Consider the following 23,341-nt stretch of genomic DNA (forward strand, 5'->3'; position numbering starts at 1 on the left):
AATGAATGAGCAGCAAGTTTAAAAACTGGAGATCAAAAAGTGATTACTCCAGTTAGTACCTAGCAAAATACTTAACGGGAATGGATCTTACACTTTGGGTGAAGTCAACAAAAGGTAAACATAACTGATGATGCTGCTGTTTATTAAACTTATGTTCTAAAACCATCTAACACAAAGTTCTGAAATGTACAAATAAACAAAAACTCATTCCCACGATACTGTGCTGCTGCTCTTAATCAAATAGTTCATCAAGGACACCGGCGGAACTGTAACGGGTGGAAGGCTGTGGATTAAAAAACAAAGAAAAAGAGCTATAAAATCAGTCACTTAATTCAGACAATTCTGTTGCATTAAAAACAATAACATTTTCTTCCAGTCTTGTGCTCTTGTTTGAATTGTGGCTCAGTGTCTTATCCTTGTATTAAATATATAAATGAGCAGTGAAGAAATAACTTGGGCATTGAATAAAGGGTCCAAAGTAATTAATTTAATAAAATCTACATTGCTAGATTAATTGCATTGTGTGGGTGGTCGGTGGTCATGGAAATCTTCCAGATGACTGGACAACTGCAGCTAATATGATCAGGGAGATGGGTGCGTAGGAAAGTACTTTTTTTTTTCTCTGAAGGGAAAGTTGATAAGGAGACTGGGTGGAATGAGGAAGTGCAGGCATATATACAGGGAAAGAGATGAGCAAGAAGAAGTGGGACACTGTGAGGACTGAAGAGGGCAGACATAAATACAGGAAGATGCAGCCTAAGGTGAAGGTGGAGGTGGCAAAGGTCAAACAACACACATATGATGACTAGTATGCTAGGTTGGACTGCAATGTGGGATACAGGTTGGAACAATAGATTGAAAGGATGTTAAGCAGATTTAGGTGATTATGGATAGAGCGAGACATGTATTGATAAGTGCTAAAAGAGTGATGGGAAGATGGAAAGAGTTCGTCAGCAATAGTGGGCAACTTCATGTCTATTAAGTGATGGGAGTATTTGCTTTAAGAATGCTGGTAGAGAAGTACAGCAAAGGCCAGAAGGAGTTGCATTTGCTTTGGTTTGCAGATGACTTGGTGATCTGTAGTTAGAAAAGGGCAGATATGCCATTGAGAGGAGAGGAATAGAGGAATCAAGATCAGCCTCAACAAGACAAATTGTATGTGGGTGAATGAGAGACCCAAGTGGAACCGTCAGGCAACAGGAAGTGGAGAAAAAGGTGGATGGTTTTAAGTACCAAGGGTCAACACAGTCCAGGGCAACAGCAAGTGTGGAAAAGGCGTGAAGAAATGAGAACATCAGTGGGATAGTACATGTTAGATGTTTTGGAGAGAAGGTCAGAGAGGTAAGACGGAGATGGTTTGGTCATGCACAGAGACGGGATAGTGAATATATTGGTAGAAGGATGCTGAGGTTGGTACTGCCAGAAGGGGGCCTAAAGGAAGACTAAAAAGAAGATTTTATCGATGAGGTGAAATGGGAAATGATATTAGTAGGTGTGAGAGAAGAGGATACAGAGGGTAGGTTGATTCACTGTGGTAACCCCTGAAGGGATCAGCCAAAAGAAAAAGATTTTTTTTTCATACCTGTGATTCTATTGAATCATTTAGATTCTTTGTATCTAAACACTTGTTGAAAGTTTACTTGTAAATGTAGCTGCAATTTAAATAAAATTGGAAAGTGGAACTGAATTTTTATTCACATAGCTCGGGACATGGATTTATTATGCTACAACTATTGAGTTTCCCAGATTTTGTGATATACTGACATCAAAGCTTGGGGTTTCTAATTCTTTTCGCATAGACACCAGACCTATAGTAAATGTAAATAGGTGTAATGGGCTCTGAAAAAAAAAAAAGCCAAATTCAGGAATATTTGTTTTACCAATGCATAAGAAGCATCAGGGTCACTTTCATAACCCTCAATCTCTGCATCCTCTTCTTCTGCAATGTCATCCTCTATCAGTGAAAGTCTGAAACAAAGTAATTGATTAGTCAAAGGTCTTACTACCTTTCACTCAAAATGTAGGAAAAAATGTTGAAAATGTCTTTTGGAACAGATTGTCCACATGAATTACAAAGTAAAATGGGAATCCAGTTCATGCTGCTCTAATGCAGAGCTGCCTTTAATGGAGGGAGTCTGGCGTTGTTTGGTGGGCTTCACCCTTCGCATCTGTGACCTAAAAAGGATATGTTGTTAAATTAGCAGCTACAAAAGGCTATCCCTCTGAAGTCGAAAACCCATCAGTGGATTTGAAAATCGAGTATCTTAAATCAACAAAACTGTAACATTCATTGCCAGACACAAAGTATTGTCAAAGTTTAAACTTTCCAAAGGTGCTTGAATTAACCACATCAATTAACCCACATGAGATACTGCATTTTAAGCTGGTGAGTGAGACAGAGAGGAAAAAAAAAAAACCATATTGCCTTGAAGAAAATTCATCTGTAGACTCAAGTTCAGTGGAGCCAACAAAATCCTCTTTTGTTTTACTTTGTCCTGGTGCTGATGGTGTACTTAACCATCTCTGAACAGTGGAGGTGAGGACAGGGTTGTGGATGCTGACTTCAGAACTGCTGTCTAACCTAGCTCCTCTGACGGTGCTGGACTCTGAGAAAATAAAGGACAGAGATTACAGAATATTATTTCTTTATCCACATTGTATAGCAAACATTATAAACGTAACCTTAACAGGAGAAATGTATAAATGACTTATCTCAAATACTCAATTCAGCGCTTTGTGTTGGTATTTAAAACTGGTTTCTAATCAATCTGTTGTCAATCTGTCTCTTTTCTTAAGTAACAGTCAATGTACTCACTAAAAGAAACATAAAAAGATGTGGCAATTTCTCTGCTTTATCATTTCAACTGTACATCATTGAATTTAGCATGCTGGTTGGGCAAAACATCGACAAATCTCAGTTTAAAAAAATACTGGTTAGAGTTAAAATTACAATTTTTTTGGTTACACATGACAGGAGCAACACCAATTCCTGAACTTATGGCATTCATTAAGACCAAAGAGAAGATTTCTGGACATAGTGAGATAGGACATGAAGGTAGTTGGTGTGAGAGAGGAGGATACAGAGAATAGGGTTAGACGGAAAAGGTTGATTCGCTGTGGCGACCCTCGAAGGGAAAAGCCAAGAGAAGAAGTGCATTCATTAAAAATACAGCTATGGCCAAGGACATACCAAGGACAGTGGTACATTTGCGTTTTGCTACAGGGGTATCCAGTTTCATATGTTCAATTCCCTTCTCCTTTGTCTTAGTCCTGAAAGTGCGTTGGCCCTCCAGAGACTTCTGATACAGTTTGACTGGGGGCCAGGAGAGGGCAGCAGTTGCACATTCTGATTTCAGAAAATTAACCCTGAAAGGGAATGAAAGAGGGAGGATTAGATACAAGAAAACAGAACCTTTGTTTTGTGTTTAAATTGCTATTTTAATGGTCATTAAAACAGAAGTATGTGGACAATTTCCAAGTAATTTTGTGGATCATAGGCTTAGTATTAATCCAATGATTACTGGATATCTGACTGGATATTACTGGATAGCAGACATAAAACAACGATCCATTTCATCATCAATGAAACATGGTGCACTTTGTGACAGAGGGTCAAGTTATAAGTTCAGCTACTGTCACACTCAGTGGATAGGAGTAAAATCTGTTTAATTCAAAACAATTTAAACTCCTCACAAATATTGTCAGAATGTTGGCATTTGTTCCTTAAGCAGAGATTTCATTCAAAGAGGAAACAAGCATTTTTTAGAATTCCAAACACCTATCAACAGAGAGGAATAATGCTTAATCATCCTACAGACTCCATTATATGTAATGGAGAGACCTTTAAAGTTCACTCCATGTCACATAAAGTTGACACTGTATTTGCTTGCTGCTGGTGACACTTGAATACACTTTTAATTCTAGAATGTATTCAAATATAGATATGATAATCAGAATGTGAGCTATGATATGTACTTTTATTTTTAAAAATTCAAGACAATGACTTTTGTCTTTGGCCATTTTTATAATTATCTGACAAAATATAACTTTGGTTTATGTCTTTATTTGGTAATCTTACTGACTAGGTTATACAGAGTTATGTGAGAGTGCTGCTCACAGCTGAGTACAGTCCTGCTGCAACAGCTTGAAACTGAACTCGCTGAGCACCTCCAAAAAGGACACGTTTGATGGCTGCTCTCCTCCTTGGGAGTCCCGGAAGGCAAAACGTATTCCGTCTCTAAGAGGACAAACAAAACTCGTGATTACAGTGTGAACAACTGCAACACATGTCAATAATAATTCAGCTGTTATGTTATGAAATATGGTTTCAAAGTTTATTAAATACTGCATAATGATCTGTACGTGTAAGGCACTGACATGTGCAAGGACATCAGGGGTTTACGGACACGATGGAGATCAGTACCAAAGCTTGTGGCAAGTTTCTTGGCCAAATCTCTAATTTCACAAAGATCTTGCCTGCTGAGGTCCTCTGTCATCATCTCTGAGAAAAGCTGAATACACAAGCATGATTCATTTTAATGCACATCGTGTTATATTTAAAAACTTGGATATTGTTAGAGTGACCTTGTACCAATCAAAGTCATTAACTAAGAATTACATATTTAAGTCATCGTAATATGTCCAGTTATTGAGATAGTGGTAGTCAACGGTAATTTTGATAAAGTTTTTGGTAGCTGTTGTCTTTCACTGAAAATCTTTTTATGTAATGTAGAAAATGCACAATTGTAACATGCGGCCCATGATTTGTCAGTCTTACACACCTGCTGTAGAGTCAGGCAGATGATCTTGGCACTCTGGACAGGACTGATGAGTTTAGTCTTGTTTATGGTCTCTTTAATTATATCACCAAAGTCTTTAAAATACTGGAGAAAAAAATATACAAGACGGATAAAACCTATGGTCTGATCATCTTTGCATCCCTGACAAGGACTTACGCTTTAGAACAATTCCACCCTGTAATTCACCATACTGCTTTTTTTTTTTTTTTTTTGAACACTTCCCTCTGACTAATTCTTATCACCTTATCGGTTCTGCGAAAAGATTCTCTCACATTCCCCATCTCTCCGATTCATCCTCTTGATTATCATAAAAAAACATTTTTCAGTATCTTTGCAGCTAAAAAGCAGTTCTGTTTAAACTGGCTCAGAGTGAATATGAATGTAATTTATGATGTACTGTGTGCACAAATCCCATTGCTGCAAGTGGACAGAAAAAAAAGAGATCTGTGTATTTTGACAGTTAGAAAATGGAAAAATGTACCAATTAGAAAACAGACTATACTTTGTGATAGTGCTTGAAGACATCTGTGATGGCGGTGAGTTCCAGCACCCCATAGATGACCAGCTTACAGTAACCAGCAAGCTGGTTGCGCTTCCTTTGGTAAAGAATTATCTTCACTTCCTCCTCAGTCTCACCTAGGACATAGGAGAAACAAATAGCTATAAATACCATAATGAAAGATGTAGATTCTGGTTGAATTGGAAGAAATAAATGGGGACTTTGCTGAAGAGGCAGATTTTCAAAGCTTTTTCTTACTAAAACTTCATACTTCCCAACACATCATCACTGAGCATAATTTAAGGATCTTGTATGGGGTGGATAAAGTCAATCTGTGTTATCCCTCTGACTACAGCACCCTTGGGCAATGAATTCAAATAGTGCTGAAATACCGTTGAGCTCAACATCTTCACTGTCAGTAAAGATGTAGTCGAGGACGAACGCTGCCATCTCTGAGTGCAGGGAATCAGAAGGAAAGTAGACCAACATTTGGAGAGAGGGTTCTGAACTGACAGAGTTCACGCTGTAGAACAGCAGCAAGTCACACAGCAGCTCAAATGCCTGTGGATGGATGTAAAACTTGTCTTAGGATCACAATTAAAACCTGACACTTGAGATTGATAATTTATTCATCCATCAATCCATTATTTGCCGCTTGTCTTGTACTCAGGATTGCAGGAGATACTGGAGCCTATCCCAGTTGTCATTGGGCAAGAGTCAGGGTACACCCTGGAGTTGTCAGCATTAAATCACAGAGCCACATTTACAGACAGACAATCATTCACTCACTCATTTGGGGCAATTTTTCCTAATTTTCTTCCAATTAACCTGCTGCATGGACTGTGGGAGGAAACCTAAGCAGACATGGGGAGAACATGCAAACTCTACACAGAAAGGTCCCCATGTCGGAATTAAACCAGGGTTCGGCTGATCACCTGATCTCTGATCTTCCTTGAGTTCAGAGAAAGACAGGCCTGGCAGATTCTGCAGAATGAACGCACACCCTTCTTTAAATGCTTCAGCTCAACCTGTTATAGTGGGCAGTTGAAAGATAAAGCAGAAAGTGATTAATGTGTCAAAAATTGATTGAGATAGGGCAGGTCTTTTCATTCACTAATCAACCTTAATTTATCATCAGGTTTATGAGAACAACTAGCGCAAACCCAATGACGTGGTTCCCTAACTACCAAAAGGACTTAACAATTTATGTGCATACATTACCAGGAAGGTTCGATCTCAGGTTCGATAATTTTCTTTGACAATCTTTTTGAGCAACATTCCCAACTGTATGACAGACAATTTTCTTTCTACTCTGTTCATTTTGCGACGTGTTCATTTTTAATTTTTGAAATCATTTTGCTTGAGAATTTCATTTAATGTATAACAACAAAGAAAATTAAACTATCACAAGCCTTGAGTTGTCAATTGAACCAAATCATTATAACCCTAATTAACATCTATTTAATAGTCTGCTGTCTGCATAGCTGGCAAAGTGATGAACGGCTCAAATGAGCCAAGTTTTATAAAACACACATGACCATGGTATACCTGAGATGATAATGAAAGAATATCATCAAATGATAATAACAATCCTGGCACATTGCAGTATTTTGCATTGGTGGGACACAGTCTGTGAACCTTGTTTCGAACAACTAAAATGACAAACATTGAAAATGAAAAAAAAAAACTGCTCTGATGTTCATGGAGCACCTCTTCTGGCACAGACTTGACCATGTTCACTTTGGCCCACATCAAATGGAATGCTGCACACTTCAGAGCTGAGAGCATGAGCTGAAATGATTCAAATCAAAGAAACCAATCAAGCTGAGACTCATCTTGTAGACAGAAAGTTTTACATGTCAATATTTCTTTTTTTTTTTAGAAAATAAATTCTAATACTTATTTAATGAAATGATCTAATTTATCAACTAATCAACAACATCTCAAATTTCTATCCCTTGGTAATAAGTGGCAACAAATCAAGAACAAGCAGATGTGTCCGTGAAGTCTCGATGACGATGGATCATATCATGCGTTCTTCAATCATTTTGCAAATGGCTTCTAAATGTTATTGAGATAAAATGTTTTCAGAGTTTCTAAAATAAATAAGATGAACTCCTGAAACCATGATGTAGACATCAGGGATTTTTAGACATGAAATACAGTACTGTCCATTCAAAGAATCAATCCGAAGTCTCAAAGATCACAGAAAATAATAATTATCACATAATATTGATTAATATTAATTTAGAATTTCATGAACTGTCATTGCTATTGTCACTATATTTATATTGTCATTTAGTTCTGGTTGTGTATTTTTCACCCTTACTGTTCCATTACGTTGTCCATTATTATCCCTGATGTTGCTGCTGTTGTTTTTTCTCCCTGCTGTCTATTTATTTGTGGATGTTTTGCTATATTCTGTCTTCTAATGTCTCTATATTTATATTCACATCTATTTCTTCTAAAATTTTTGTCATAACTGCTACGCTGCTGTGACAAAGGAATTTTCCCTATGGGGATCAATACAGTTTCTTATCTCAAACAGAGTTTTACTCCATTTGAATTAAATAATTGAAATCAGGCTGAATACTGGGATCATAATGAGAAATGTGTTCAATCTCTGAAGCGTTCAGTATTGTGGAAAACCCCAGGACTGAGGTTCTAGGCTCATTAAGAACCCAGTACAGATAGACTTTTGTCCCGCATGTCAGACAAGCTTGATTATCCAAATGGTTTAAGGGTATTTGGAGTTTCTTCAGGAGTATCACATGCAGCAAGAAACAAGGCGCAAGTCCAGAATGTTTCAGTTTGGACCAGACTAATGACACTGGGACAATAATCCCAGTGGCATTGTGAACCATGTCTGCTGGGTTACTGGCATGTCAAGTAAGCATGCCACAATGTGCACATGAAATTGTGTTTATCTTAAGGTTTCTATAGTCAATTTTACTGACTATTGGTATGATTGGAGTTCAGATTAGAAAAATGAGTGATCATAAAAATCCATGAAAGTCTTTTTGTATACTTTTGTGTTTTTTAACTGGAAACTTTTAGTTGCCTATTTAGTATTAGTGACCCTGATAAGTTAATTCTTAATGAATACTGAGAAGACACCTGCCAGCTACAAACTATTTCACTTGACAGTTAAATTAAATGTAAAGCCTCATATGAGAAACTGATGGATTTTCTATGTCTGTGGTGAACATGCTTGACTGGACATAATATCCACTTTAAATAATTAGTGCTAATTTCCTGTACCCATTAAACTTTAAAATCTCAATGTTTAGTTGACACAGTTGCTCTGACTATTACTGAGCAACTATGGCATTGTCTCAAAACAATATTGTTTGCTAAGGATAGCATAGTAGGACTGAACCTGGACCATCTTCAATCGGTGGTAGTGGGGAAGGTGACAGACAAATTGGGAGCTATCCTGGATAATCATTCCCACCACCTGCATGATGAGCTGTGGCTGATGTGCAGCTCCTTCAGCCAACAGTTCATCCCACCCAGTTGCAGAACCAAATATTTCGGATGCTCCTTTGTGCCCAAGGCCATCAGACTGTACAGTTCTAGTTGAACATTTTTCACCCTCACTGTTCCTTGATGTTGCCCATTGTCATCCCTGATGTTGTTGTTTGTTGTTGTTATTGTTGTCTGTTATCTACTTATCTGCTGTGTATTTTTCATTTTTTTTTGCTATATCGCGTCTTCTGCCTTTCTATTAATATTTATACTCATATTTATATTCATATTTCTTATTTTTTTTCAAATATCTGTTACACTGCTGTGAAGGAATTTCCCGTATGGTGATCAATAAAGTTTATCTTATAAGCATGTTTATTGAAGTGCTCTGCATTTTCCAGGGAGAAATAACATCATAGCACATTGGTTTTAGTCCATCTGCATACTGGTCATCTGACATCCATCATTCTCCATCTATGTGGAGGTTCTGAGTCATTCAGGTCATAATGAATTCTTGTCAAATTCTTCAAAAATCAAGTCAAGATGCCACAAGAAGATTTTGATAAGCATTCTCAATCTACTTGTAAGATTTCTGCTACTTTCCAGTCCTTTAACTTTTTATGTGTTGGGGGCAGAACTAATGTTAAGACCAAGTACATCATGCCCACATTAAGACATACATATGGGTATATGTGCGTCGAAGTGTTGTTGAGCAAGACACTGAACCCCTAACTGCTCTCCTGCTGCTGGTGGACAGCTGCCAACTGCCAATGGTTCATCCATGATGGGTTAATTGCATAGAACAAATTTTCCAGCAGGGATTAATAAAGGATCAATTATTATTATTTGAAAAATTAAAACAATCCATTTTTCAGATTCTTTAGAGACAGTCCCTACTTCATATTTAGATAGAAATTCTACATGGATCACTCAGGGTGTCATCCACCTTGAGGTATTTTGGTCAAAATATCAAAATGGCATGATATAAATGTAGACCTCATTGTCAAGATCTCTGGATTCCAATCGGTCCTTTAGAAGGTCAATATATGAGTTGAACAGCTTCAAACCTGTTGGGTCTTTGGCACTGGGAAAATATGAACAAACACACAGACAAAGATCAGTTATGAGAATCTTCAGTGCCTCCTTGTCATTGCATGTATTAAAAGAACCCAAGCACCTGCTTAAGGCAGCAATCCTTTTCAGGGCAGTTGCAGCACTATATGTGTCATTGTCATCTGCGGTACCCTGAATAAACAAGCATGCAGAGAGGGATGCACTTTGGTTTACACCATTTAAGTAACTAAACTTATTAAAACATACAGTATTCAAATTCAAAGAAAACACTGGAAAAAAACAGCATATTTTGAAAAATTTCATTGTTTTCTTTCCATGATGTACCATAGGCATGGCTGCATCAACTCACAATTCTTAGCCAAGTGCCATCTGCTTATTTCATTATGAGGATTAACAATGGTTTGGCTCCTACCGATAATTTTATGAATTCAAAAAGTAAAGATTTTATCAATTCAGTAGAAAATTTAGATTTGTAAGGATAAGATGGCATTCCAAGAAAGTAACAAAGTATGTCTTTACAAAAGACATATTTTATAAATTCCAATTAAAAGAAGCATAATCTCTGGATTGCTTTTAAAACAAGTTTAGAAAAACAGTCCATAAAGTGAGGAACCAGCCATTCAGTGAAAAGAGAAAAGCAAACAAGAAATGAAATATTCAGTGAGTAGATGCAATGTGGTGTAATGACTTGTCAAATAATATAGTCATATCTATTCATATATGCAAGTTGGAACAAATATGACTATTTAATAAGAAAAAAAATCAGAACATCCCATCATGAGGCACCAAATGGACTTGAGCAAGACACCATCCACAATCGGGTAATGTTCCACTGTTCTGGAGAAAAGTCTTGTTTCTTTTTACTTAATTCTATAAAATGAAATTGATGATGCATTATGTTCAAAAGCATTTTATGATACCTTGATAATAATTTGATACTTCAAAATGCTTAACTCAGAAATGTGTTAAAAATGAATTTTTCATGACTAATTCAGGACACACACATTAATTCCAACTCAAATATCTACCAACACACCAAGAATATGTGTGAAGGTATTTAATGGGGTCTCCTATTCAAGTTCAGCTTCCTGGACACACACCCACCTGCAGCAGGTCAGTCAAGTAGGTGCTAAAACACTCTGTCAGGCTGTCCAAAAGCTGGCTGAAGGCCAGGTGTGCGCGGGTAGAAAAGGCATAGCTCTCAGAGCTAAGCGTGCTGATAAGATGGGCACAAGACTCTAACACAGTTGTCTCAGTGTGCTTTTGAACAATGGCACATATCTCAGAGAGCAGCAGGTCCAAATGCTGAAAGTGATAGGAAAGATACAGATTACTATTTGCATGAACTCTATTGATTGGTATATTTCAGGAGCAATCCCATCAATCAATAGTTGCTTTTTTTACATACACAAGCTAAATGATGACCTTTTTTGACCCCTCTGTCAAGTTTACAGATGAAACAATAACTAACGTCCCCATGACAAGGACTTTTGGAGTTTTTTCTGAAAAGCCAAACTTGGTTTCCTGCCGATTGAAATAATTTCCAAACGATCTAAAAACCCAAATACATCAGGGCATATTTAAAAGACAGAAACACAACATCCTTTTGTCTGAGTGTTATTTTAAATTGTTTTAATGGTCTGGTTTAATCCAACTACTGGTGAACAAATAAAGCTGTTAAATCCTAATCCTTGTGAAATGTATTTATTTTTCTATAACCTATTTATCATTTAATTTACTTTGGTTCAATGGCTCAAACTACACCAGCTGTAATTTGATTATTATTTGAAAGATCATTTGATCAGGATTAAAGTGAAATAAATTTCTATTGGATCAACATTTTCTTCAATCCTACCTTCTCGAGTGATTGACCACTTTGGTACATTTTCAGATCAAGGTGTAGTGGTACTTTGAGCAGGAGGTTCACATACTTTGCATCTGCTGAGTACTATGGAAATGTGATGACAACAGGAACCAAGTCAGTGTTTTACATTTCAATGTGAATATAACAGTTAACAAAAGGAAAAACGTGAAGGGATTTATGCCTCTATTTTTTTTTTGTTTTGTTTTTTTTCAAATTTCTGGTAAACGTTTATAGCTTTCTCTACTGGACACTTCTTACACTGTGTTATATTGTTCAAAATTCATAGAAAACCCTAGGAGTCGCATTATCCGAAAATAAGGTTTCTCACACATATCCCCTATCAAGGTAGACATATCATGGACACAACAGTCATGCAGATACAGTATATATAAAATTAGTATTTGTCTTTTTATTTTTCTTGTAGTGTATCAACAGCGAGACAAGTATCCAAAATCTAAGCTGTACCCGACCCTGTCTTACCTTTTGGTTTCTACTAAGATACACAATTGTCAAAACAGAAAGAGTGAAAAAGATTGGGAATGCAAAATTTGTGACAATGGTAGATTACAATGAAAGAGAGGTGCATCACTACTTCCATTTATGCAGTGCACAGCAGAAAAATCTGAAATCAATGGAGATGTAAAGTGTTTCTTGAAGAGATGTTAAGCAGGAAACTTTCCTTCCCTCCAGAATTTTAGTACTATTTTAACTTCTGGATCATAGAAACACAAATCAAGGAAAACAAAAATCAAATTTGAAACACAATAAATTAAAAAGTTCCAGATATTTTATGTTTATTTCAACAGTCTTCTATTGTTATATTCTATATCTTTATCGATATAGCAAGACCTCCATTGTAAAGACCATGCAGGACTCACAAGTATAATAAAATACATCAATGCTTATAAAAGTAAGGGCACAAGAACTACTCATTGTCTTTAATATGTAGAAAATCCATGGTAATGCCACTGTTGCTTCTGAGGTGTGGCTTTCAAACCATGACGTCTTAAATAACTAGGTCAATTTTAAAGGCCTTTACAAAAGTGTGAAAACGACCACATGTAGTATCGGTCTTGAAAATTACTTTGAAGACAAAGACGGTTATATACCTTGGCAAGTAGTTGTGGGAGCAGGGGGATAAAATGGGCACTGATTCTTCTTCTGTCTTGTTCTTGAACCCTCTTATTCTTCATACTCAAGCTCTTTTTAACATAAACAGCCAGAATAAAAGTTATGAACGAATGAAGTCATAGGGAAAAAAATAAAGTGAAGAGCACACTTTACTCACACACAAGCCCAACTACAGTATTAATCTATCTTCATGGGAGTGCGCACATGCTGTTTGAGTGTCAGTACCTTCTTTCCCTGAGTTCTTCTAACAGGGGGAATTGCCAGTGCTGCTTGTGTAATTGCACAAATCATCAGATCTATGAGAGCACCCTCCTCCTCATACATCAAACCTTTCAACACCGAAGCAGAGACAGGTGCAATAATGTGTACATGCTAAAAAATTAGCAACACACTGAGCTAATTCAAGGAAAGCACAACCTAATTTATATTATGATGACATCATAAAACTCGATCGGCATTGAGTTCTGGTTCAACAGCTTTTTCATATGAAGTCAGTAATTTGAGTTTCTTACCAGTTTCATCTAGCAATAGTGAGGTCATTGTTTCCCAGTCTTTTAGCTCAGACCCTGCCACATCCCACAAACTATCCACCAGGTAGGCCCCATGTTCATGGAACTGTCACAAGAAATTAGTTAATTGCTTCACCTCTACTGCTATCAGTAAATAAATTGTGTAACTGCTCCAAAGTAAGATTTTTTTTTGTATGGGTAAAATATGTTTCCATACTGTACATGTGACAATAAATGCTTTGAATCTTGACTCTCGGCAAGAATTTGTTTCTTTTATTACACAATATTTATCGTTCTTACAGTGCACTGAAGTGTGTAGTAGCTGAAAATCACTATAATATGCTGCAAACATCATTAAAACAGGTTAAATAATAGTTACTGGCAAGATTTTATACTGAGGAACCTATTTATTTGATGATTAAACAGTAAAATATGGAATTTTATAAACTAATTGGTGAGTCAGGTTCCAACATGCACTGAGCAACACTATTTTATCATCAGCAGTGACCATTTTATTTTTAAAAATTAAATGGGGAATATGTCATTGCTCAAAATGGAATCAAACTACTTGAAATCTTGATACTAGACATTCCAAAAACCAATTAAGCAAATTATAAAAATAAAGACAGAATGAAAGAAAAAAAGTATTTTGAGTATACTGTTAAATTCTATTCTATCAAAGGTAGGATAGAGCTTGTGAGAAAAAGGAGAGAGAAAGTTTACCTCATTTTGGATGTAGAAGGAGATGAGGATTTGAAGAAAGGCTTGATTTACGGTCATATTCTCTTGGTTGTCACTGGCCATTACAGATTTCAGTCTGACAAATATATACACGCATTTGCAACCAAATTTAGACGATTACTAATTTGAAAAAAAACATTAGATGCATAAGAATGGATTAATAATTATTAATAAATGAAAGCTGCAACAAAATGCTTCATTATTTAAGTAATTGATGAAAATGTATCTTTTTTCATGAGCAAGGATTAGAATACTCTTGTAGGTGAAGAAATCTACAATTATGAAAATTAAAAATGAATATAAAGTGTGCTTTGGGAAAATGATTAAAAAAAATATAGTATTGTGGGGGTATTTCAGGTAAAAACCCATATCTGTTATTGTGCAGAGGACTGAAAGGGTACCTGTTGTAGAGGAATGCTCCAGCTGCACATGCCAGGCTGCGGTGGAGAGCGTAAACGAGAGGATAGATGTGGCCACATTCTTCCTCTTCAAGACCTTCTTCCGAGTTTCTGCACGTGTGTACACATACCTATCATTACAGGCTGACATAACAATAAAATGCACTTCTGCAGAGCAGTTGGACACTTTCACCCTTCCTTATCCTTTATACTTCCTTCATCCAAAGGATCCTTCAGTCCTTTGGGTGTTTTCCTCAAAGTAGGAGCTCAAAACTAACACTCTGATTTGTCAGTGATAATGAAGAAAAAAAAAAGCTTCTCAATGTGAGGAAACCAATATAATCTTTTAAAAGTTTGACTTGAAGCTAGTGAATGAACTACAAGGACATGTCCTATCAAAATATGGAAATCAGACAGCATTTTTGACTGCATACCTTCACCTTGGCTATGGTAACATGAAAGGAGACCCCCCCCCCATACAACATGCAACCAACCAACCACTGAAACCAGGACTACTAATTACTAACTTGTGTTCATTAAACTACTTGGTGGAAGCCCCAGTGCATCAATTTTTTCATGGTCAAATATACAATTACTGCACAGCGTAATTCAGAAAGTAACAAAGTCAAAACATTAAACGGTGAAAGCCCTCACTGTTGAATCAGCAACAACAGCTTGACCACTTCCACTGCTATGCCTGGTTCCTTGTCCAGCACCATGCCGAGCATCCTCTCCTGAGCACAATCACAGCATTTTTAGTGGTCAAATAAAACCGGAAGAGTTTAAACAGAAGTAAAAGTATAATGCAATGATTTGTAAATCATATGAAAGCAGCTTTTATTCCAGAAAGAAGCTAAAACGAGTAAGATATTGAAATGATGTCATTTTACCATTTCATCGAAAACCTTACGCCATGCTGAATTTGATGGCAACACATCTCAGTTGGAACAGGTTGATGTTTATCATTGCATAGCATCTCTTCTTCCAATAACACTATCTATATACTGTATGTCTGAAAATTCAGGAGACTAGTTACATGTTTGTCCCATTTTTGTCTGATGCAGGATTGTAGTAATTTAATAGTCCTGGGGACATTGTTGCAGGTATTTGCTTGTTTTATGATATGCCAAATGTTTTCTATTAGTGAAAGGTCTGGTCTGCAGGCAGGCCAATTCAATACCACTATATACCTTTCAGTGTTAATGGTGCCTTTCTAGATATGCAAGGTGCCAACACCATAGGCACAAATGCAACCTCAGATCATTAGAGATGGAGGCTTTCAAACTGTCCTGCCTGATAACAAGCTTGGTGGTTCCTCTCCTTTTTAGTCAACAAGAAATGGCATCAATGGCTTCCAAAAATAATTTCAAATTTCGCCTCAGACTGATCTTTGGCCCAAAAAAGACGACAGCATTTCTGGATTTTGTTTACATATAGCTTCTTTGCATGATATAGCTTTCACTTACATTTGTGGACTGCACAGCAAACTGTGTTCATAGACAGTGATGTCCAGTAGAGAATTATGGCTTTTTTAATGCACAGGTGTCCCTGTTCAAAACTTTTTGAGAATGTATTGCTGCCGTCAAATAACAAAATGGGCTTATATTTCTCAAGGACTGGTAAACGTTCTTAGTTTTAACATATGTTGTTTATGTTCCAGGAAAATAAACAATGGGTGTATGAGATTTGCAAATCATTGCATTCTGTTTTTAATTTTCATTTTATGTTATGTCACAACATTTTAGGAATTGGGGTGATACTTGCGGAAAATTTCATCCAGACAAAACAAATACATAGACAGGCATGCAATGACTATGAGCTCAGCAACAACAAAGGCAAATTATCAGTGGCACCACATGTGACATGGGAGGTCCATGTATTAACCAGCAGTAACTGGCAACAATTAAGTCACCCAGACACACAGCCACTCAAATAGAGACAATAAGAACAATAACGGAAAAAAAAGGCGCAGAATTATCAGAGAGGGCAGAAAATATAGACAGGGAGAGAGACATAGGCAGCACAAAATAGGAGAAAGAAAAACAAACAAACAAAAGATTAAAAATGCAGAGCCAGCCAGAAAAGGAAAAAAAGAAAGCCAAAGAGACATGTGGTTTGAGTCCATTCCAGAGGGATGCCTCACTTTAAATCTGCTGGTGAAAAGCTCGAGGCGGCCAATGAATTCTTTCTCCTGGTACAGACCCTGCAGGGCTCGAACACACTGCAGACGCACTGGACTTTGCTGAGAGAACATATTTCAGAAGATATGTATGCGAGGATTCACAAGTCTCTAAATCCTAGTCTGTCCATTCAGAGGGATAGAAATGTGATCATTAATGTTTCTTTGTAGAAATTATACAAATGTATGCAAGTTCTAAAAAAATTACCTTCAAATTTGGCCAAAAACTGATAATTATTTGTGTATTTCTGATACATCTCCTGTATTGTATTGGATATATCTGTCCCTGTTACCTGCTCAACCCTGCAGCAATGCTAAACAAGTGATCTGTTCATGACCTTTCTGTACAACCATTTGATTTCTTATAGTCCTGTGATTTTATTTTATAAGAAATTAAAAATTGCCAAATGTATTCTATGCAAGCTTATTATCAGATTTCCAAATCACCTCATTAGTTCATCTGCCGCTGATGTAAACAAAAAAGATTAATTAAACATATTGTCACCAGCCATAAAACATGCCCACACATAACTTTACTTGGATGGGACATTTTGATACATTCATGGCTGTCCGGTTGTATTAGGTAAGTTAATTTATTCTGGGCCTTCTCAATCACATGCCAGCTTTATTAAGTAAGTTATCCTATACACAGTCTCTCTAAACCAGAGGTGTCAAATGTACACCCATGAGCTGCGTCAAGGCCATGAACAGGTCTAAACCAACCTACAAGATAGTTTAGCAAAGCGTAATAATGAGCTGCAATTTTTTGCAAAATATTAATATCATTAATATCCCATGATTTCACCCATTCCACCCACTTGAGACTGGATTTTCTACCATGTGGCCCCTGAGCTAAAATGAGTTTCTTTTTCTATGCAAATAAGGTGCAAGAAACACTGATAATGTAGGCAGCTAAATTCGTGAGTGTGTGGTCCCCTTTAGGCAGCAGGCATTGACACTTCAAATTCAACTGTTAGTTTAGAAGCCTGCAGGAAGACATACACAACTTCTATAGCATTGGGTCTGCCATCTGCATTTGGAAGAACTGATAAAAGACTAATGATATATTGTGATGCATTTCATGAGCCCTCTGAGTTTTGCTCCACCTTGTCATGCAAGGTCCAGCCGAGGTATTTAAGATATCCATCATTGAGGAAATCTTCAGGATCCATTTTCAGCCAGACACCCAACTCCTCAATGCATGCTGCTCTGATATCAGGAACACGGTCACGGAAACGATGCACAAACACTCCTCGAAACGTGGCAAGCATCATTGAAGACAACTCCTCTGTGTTCTCTTTCAACTGCAAGTGAAACAATAGACATGAACACAAACTTAACAAAACATTGTCTTGGTGGTAAAAACGCACGTTTTTATACCCAGGATCTCTAACAGATTGCTCTTGGTAATACAACACAACTGCAGTCACAGATTTGTGGCATGATTTAAGTGGTTATTAACAATTAAGAAAGTATTGTTTTTTCTCTCAGTCGTCGAGAACTCACAAGGCTGTGGTTTCCTCTGAAAATTAATAGTGAACATGAAGCTGGGAAATATAGAGGCAGATACTTGTTTGTTAAAGTCGGATCATCCTGAGCAAATATCAGGAACATAAATCTATTACAAGGTAGATCGTGTTTTGTGGGCGCAGGCCAGGTTAAGGGCCTACTGAATTTTCCGAGATGATGACATGATAACTGATTGATCAGCAGGCTGCCTTTTAATGTCTTGTTCCATTAGCCAGATCAGTGGATGTCTAATTATTTTCTTCTATATTCCCTCTAGGAATAATTTCTTACGCCCCTGGCTGACTGTTTCCTTTTTGGGAGTTCCTTAGCTATCTTCTTTATTCCCCTCTAGGCCATTTAATTTGTCTTCCCAGTGAACAAACCACAAAAACATAAACTTCCTTTGTCTGAGCTTCAACACGCATAATAATAAAAAAAATAAAAAAAGACACTGAAAGGCGATACAGACTTCCTGTAATATTGCGATTAAGTCATGGCCTTACCTATACTTAATAGCATATCAAAAAGGAGATTTTGCTTATTTAGCATTATTATACCTCTGATGATTGAAATATGCTGTGAAGAGTTTTGTTTTCAATTGATACTTAACAGCACGTGTTAGATGTTTTGGAGATAAGATCAGAGAAGAAAGACAGAGATGGTTTGGTCATGTAGGAGGAGGGATAGTGAACATATTAGTAAAAGGATGCTGAAGTTGAACAGCCAGCCAGGATACCTAGAGGTAGACTAAAGAGAAGACTTATTAATGTAGTGACAGAGGATTTGAAATTAGATGATTTGAGAGAAGAGGAAACTTGGAATAGGGTTAGATGGAGAGGGTTGATTCATTGTGGCGACCCCTGAAAGGATTGGCTGAAATGAAAATAAAAAGAAATGAAGACTTAAGTACTAACAGTACTTCTATGTATCACCGTCAAGTAAAGTATCACTATCTGGAATACAATCATTATCGGTCTATAGCATGACCTCAGGTCAGGCCAAAAAAAAAAAAAAAAACACTTCAGTGATAGCAAGAATGATCGGGTGAACATGATTTATGATTTCTCAAGTCCATGTGTTCAGCCCTTTGTTAGGCTGAATCTTCTGCTTGTTTTTGAACTGTGGGAGGCGACCAGAGAAGCTGGAGGAAAACCATGCAGACACGGGAAAAACATGCAAACACCAAGCAGGGAGGTTCCCTGTCAGAATCAAACCAGGGTCCTTTGTGCAGTGAGGCAGAATGGTTAACCGTTGCACTGCCATGACGCCCCTTTAATTACATTTTAGTGTTATTATGGTAGTATATGTGCGGGCATGTGTTTCTGTATGTCACCTCACTGATGGTGGCCCCAAGTTCCTGCAGTTTTTCAGGGACTCTGTCATGTAGCCTCTTACTGTTTTCCAGGTCATATTGTCGTTGGGTGGTCTGCAGCTGAACAGACACTGACACAGCAACTTCTACCAAACCAGTCATCAGCTTCATGGCTAATAAGAGAAAACATGTAGAGTGACAAGCTTTTGAACCTCTTATACCTTTTACCACTGAGACTCTACCCAAATAGGAGTCAATCACCATCCTGTCCTCTTTAGACGAGGCCACACAGTTAATGTTTAGATAATAGTATGCGTATTAATTATAGTATTAATAATAGCATTAATTGAATGCATATTCTTTCAAGAGTCCTTAAATCCATCTCAAATTATAGTTAAAATAGTGACGGTTTTATATTAACACGCTTTAGGATTTTACAGATAAGCTCTTCTTGTATTTGTACATTAATAATTAGATATTTACGTAAAAAAAAAAAAAAAAATTTAAAACATTTTCAGGAATTGCAAAAAATTGAATTTCAGAATTGAAAATTGTGATAGTGAAAATTCTCTAATTTTCATTGGTGAGAATTACCAATACTCTTACCTAGCAAGGTGCTGGTGTGTCTGAAAGCTCTGACTTGGGAGTCAGAGAGTCCAGTGATTAGAGATAGCAGAGATGGGAAGAGAAACTCATCATAAATAATACTATTCTGACAGGAGTGCACAAGACACTGTGCAAATTCACACAGGCCAGATTTGAAACGCTTCAGTTGGTTGCCTCGGCTGCACAGGGGGTAATTCACTGAATCCTGAATGAAGAAATGAAAAACAAAGGCCTTTTGTCTCACAACCAGTTAATTATATCAATTCTCTTATTACGATCAGCTTGTTACTATGACTATTTTTCTGAAATCCTTTTCATTTCAACACAACTTGCCAATCCCTTAGATTCATCTACTATCTTAGGGCCATTGACCAAGGATAATGTATGTATATATGTATGTATGAATGTATGTATTTAAGTGGCCAAAAAACTCTTCTCGTGTGGGGTTGGGGGATCACTGATGAATAGAAACCCCTGCATTATACAGATCTGCAGTACATCTCTGTTTGGATGTGTAGATGGGACAAATGCCTCACTATATATTTGTATTTTCATAAAACCTCTCAACACTAAAAGACAACATTTTGATTATTTCAGCATGTAAGATATTTCTTCCTTCTCTCACCTCATTGAATTCTTTGGTTAGTATACTGATTATCTCAGCATTCTCCATGCTGCTTAGCATCTCTCTGTGGACCACTCCTTGACAAACGTAAGACAATACCGACAATTGATCAGTTAGATATAAGATTTTGACTTGTGAGTCACGAAAAAATGTAAACTACTCCAACAATTTGATGTCAGTCAACAGAGGATTAACACTACCTCTCAATACTTTCTTTAGCATATTGAGATCAATAGTTGACTACTGAATATGGCCTGTGCCTCTGACAACATGACTGTTACATGCTGTCTGTTAACCACAGCAAATTCCTTATAGTTGAAAAATTAAAGCATTTCTGATGGAAATGGAAAGATAAACTATTAAACTCTGACAAGTATCCCCTCTTCTACTTCTCTTGGTTCTTCACTGACAACTGACCTTTGCATCCGCATGTCTGAACAATGAAGTTGATGAGCACAAGAAGCCCCTCCTCACGGCAATGTTTGTAGCTGTCAAGCCAGTCATCCACCACAGTCTAAAGTTTGGAGACAGTGTGCAGTGGGATTGCTCATTAAGTACATAGATCAGAACAATATCCTTTAGCAAACATGAACATTTCCCTTTGAGTACTTCCGTACTTTGACTGGAAAGTGGGATATGTTTCTTTAATGAATTTGTTTCTTGTTATTTGTCTCATTAATGTGCACTTCTGTAATTGAAGCTTACAATGAGTTCTCCACTTTGCAGTTGCTGTATTTTTTCTCCTCTAAACAGCATATTGGCATTTAGTGAGGGACTCTCCTTATTACTGACTTTTGTTAGTGATTTGATAACTAAAGAATGCTGTGTTTGCCTCACTTGTTTCTCCTTTACTCATGAATAAGTTGAAACAGAGAGAGGGGTTGAAAAATAACCTGTAAATTTCAGCAAAATGCAGGAGAATTTATACCTAAAAAAGGAGGGTGTTGATTTTTTTTTTTGTGTTTACTTGGGGAATAGTGGTTTGATTAGCTTGAGGGGAGGAAAAACGTTTGAAGTTTGTCTAAACAAATTTAAAAATGCGTGCTGTCAAATAGCCAATTTGATCATACAAAAGACTTAATGTCTGAACATATGCTGCTCTAATGAAAAAGTATTACATTATGAATAAATATGAGAAAAGTGTATCAACAATAAGAGAATTTTTTTATATATCTAATAGATTCCTCAAATTGAAGTAAGATAAATCACTTTACTGCTCTGCTTAAATTAGCACACGCAATGCAACTGTGCTATTGTAACAGATTCACTTTACTGCACAAAACTTCAAAATTATTTGCTTATGTCATGAAACAGGGCATGACAAACAGAACCAATGGTTAAGATAGATACATTCAGTGTGTCTTTGACTAGCTGGCCAAATGAAAGCACTCCTTCCTGTTTGGTATCAGAGGTGATTCTGTAGGGTCACATCAATCAACAACTGACAACATGGTAATCTAACTCACTGTCAATGAGAGGCTTGTTTCTGCCTCCCTCCCCTCAAAGTCTACAGCTGGGCATTTGCTCACCGACATGGCAGTCTTTCCAGAATGTACAGCTCTATACAGATCCTCTGCACTCATTTCCTGGTATTCCCTCGTCCCTACAGTCTCAGGCCTTTGAGAGGTCTGCCTGGAGGTCCCTCGGGAAGACCGCTTCTGCACCAAAGGGTCGAGTGGAGAAGGGTCTGGGCTACTAATGGAGCTTGGTGTCACCTTTAATGCAGCTTTACGCCTGGGTCTCTTGGGTGGCTTTGGATGAAAGAGAGACAGAAGGGCAGCTCAGCAGGAGAGTAACAATGAATTGGTGTAGACGAATGACTAACTGGTAGCTGTGAACTACACTACTTCACCACTGCTGCAATTAAAAATTCTGTCAAATATATAATATTTGGGACATCGCATCCAAAGTACAAATATATGGTAGGATGCACAGACTGATTTCTCTCTGGATTAAAGAAATTAAGCTAGACTAACTTTATTTTAAAGAAGACTGTAAAGGTATATACCTGCTGCCTGGGCAGTGCTGTTTTTTTCCGCTTGGGTGCTTCCGGTGTGAATTCATAGTCACTACCTGAACCTGTGGTGTCATCCCAATCATCAGGGCTAAGGTAAAAGAGTACAAGAACACTGACGTTAGACAAATATATATTAAAAACAGTTCCTCACATATAACAGGGTCATTTGCGTTTCCACAATTTGGATCTAAAAAAGAAATCACTTTATCAGTTCCCAAAATAAAAATCTTTACTGCTGTCCCTTGCCGAACTGAGACTTATTTCTGTTACATTTAACAAATTAAGAGTTTTGTTTTAAATAAGGTACATGTGCAAATACAACAGCAGATCAAAAAATTTAAGTTAAGTATGGCAGTGATTATGGTTGATTTAAGTTGTTTTAAATATGTTAAACATAATTTAATGATATATCTTGAAAAATTAACAGATTAACACAGTTATCATAAATGCGCACACAAATAAGTTGTGCTTAAATGTGAATCCGATTGCTACAAAAAAAGTGCATTCAATTTTATTAATGACAATGTAGCTTTACATTGTCAGTTTATATCTGAGCAAGTTTAACTTACCTTAACCAGTCGGGACTTGACATCCTCGACGAGGGAACGGC

General features: G+C 37.1%; 1 protein-coding gene across 1 annotated transcript; it reads right to left on the bottom strand.

Annotated features, from left to right (window-relative positions):
* Positions 1-232: 232 nt before the first annotated feature.
* Positions 233-23,323, bottom strand: stag3 (STAG3 cohesin complex component). Its single transcript, XM_086158154.1, has 31 exons — positions 23,301-23,323; positions 22,723-22,819; positions 22,244-22,465; positions 21,132-21,228; positions 20,715-20,791; positions 20,090-20,294; positions 19,505-19,656; positions 17,769-17,966; positions 16,627-16,725; positions 15,138-15,217; positions 14,487-14,594; positions 14,068-14,161; positions 13,348-13,450; positions 13,061-13,164; positions 12,814-12,906; positions 11,696-11,788; positions 10,945-11,145; positions 9,944-10,011; positions 9,763-9,850; positions 7,009-7,089; positions 6,234-6,326; positions 5,691-5,859; positions 5,302-5,435; positions 4,782-4,883; positions 4,378-4,511; positions 4,118-4,237; positions 3,191-3,366; positions 2,519-2,606; positions 2,074-2,175; positions 1,881-1,968; positions 233-283 (listed from the first exon to the last, which is right to left on the bottom strand). The coding sequence occupies exons 1-31, from the start codon at positions 23,321-23,323 to the stop codon at positions 233-235; spliced, it is 3,540 nt and encodes a 1,179-aa protein (XP_086014280.1).
* Positions 23,324-23,341: the final 18 nt, after the last annotated feature.

The sequence above is a fragment of the Fistularia commersonii genome, chromosome 13 (assembly GCF_037954325.1).
Source record: "Fistularia commersonii isolate RoL2024-O1a breed Wild chromosome 13, RoL_Fcom_v1.0, whole genome shotgun sequence".
Classification (NCBI taxonomy): Eukaryota; Metazoa; Chordata; class Actinopteri; order Syngnathiformes; family Fistulariidae; genus Fistularia; species Fistularia commersonii.

Coding starts and splice junctions, on each gene's coding strand:
- stag3 (XM_086158154.1), bottom strand. CDS start 23,323: ATGTCAAGTCCCGACTGGTTAAG. Junction 4,238..4,377: donor CCCCTGATGTCCTTGCACAT/GTCAGTGCCTTA, acceptor TTGTCCTCTTAG/AGACGGAATACGTTTTGCCT. Junction 3,367..4,117: donor CAGCAGGACTGTACTCAGCT/GTGAGCAGCACT, acceptor ATTCCCTTTCAG/GGTTAATTTTCTGAAATCAG.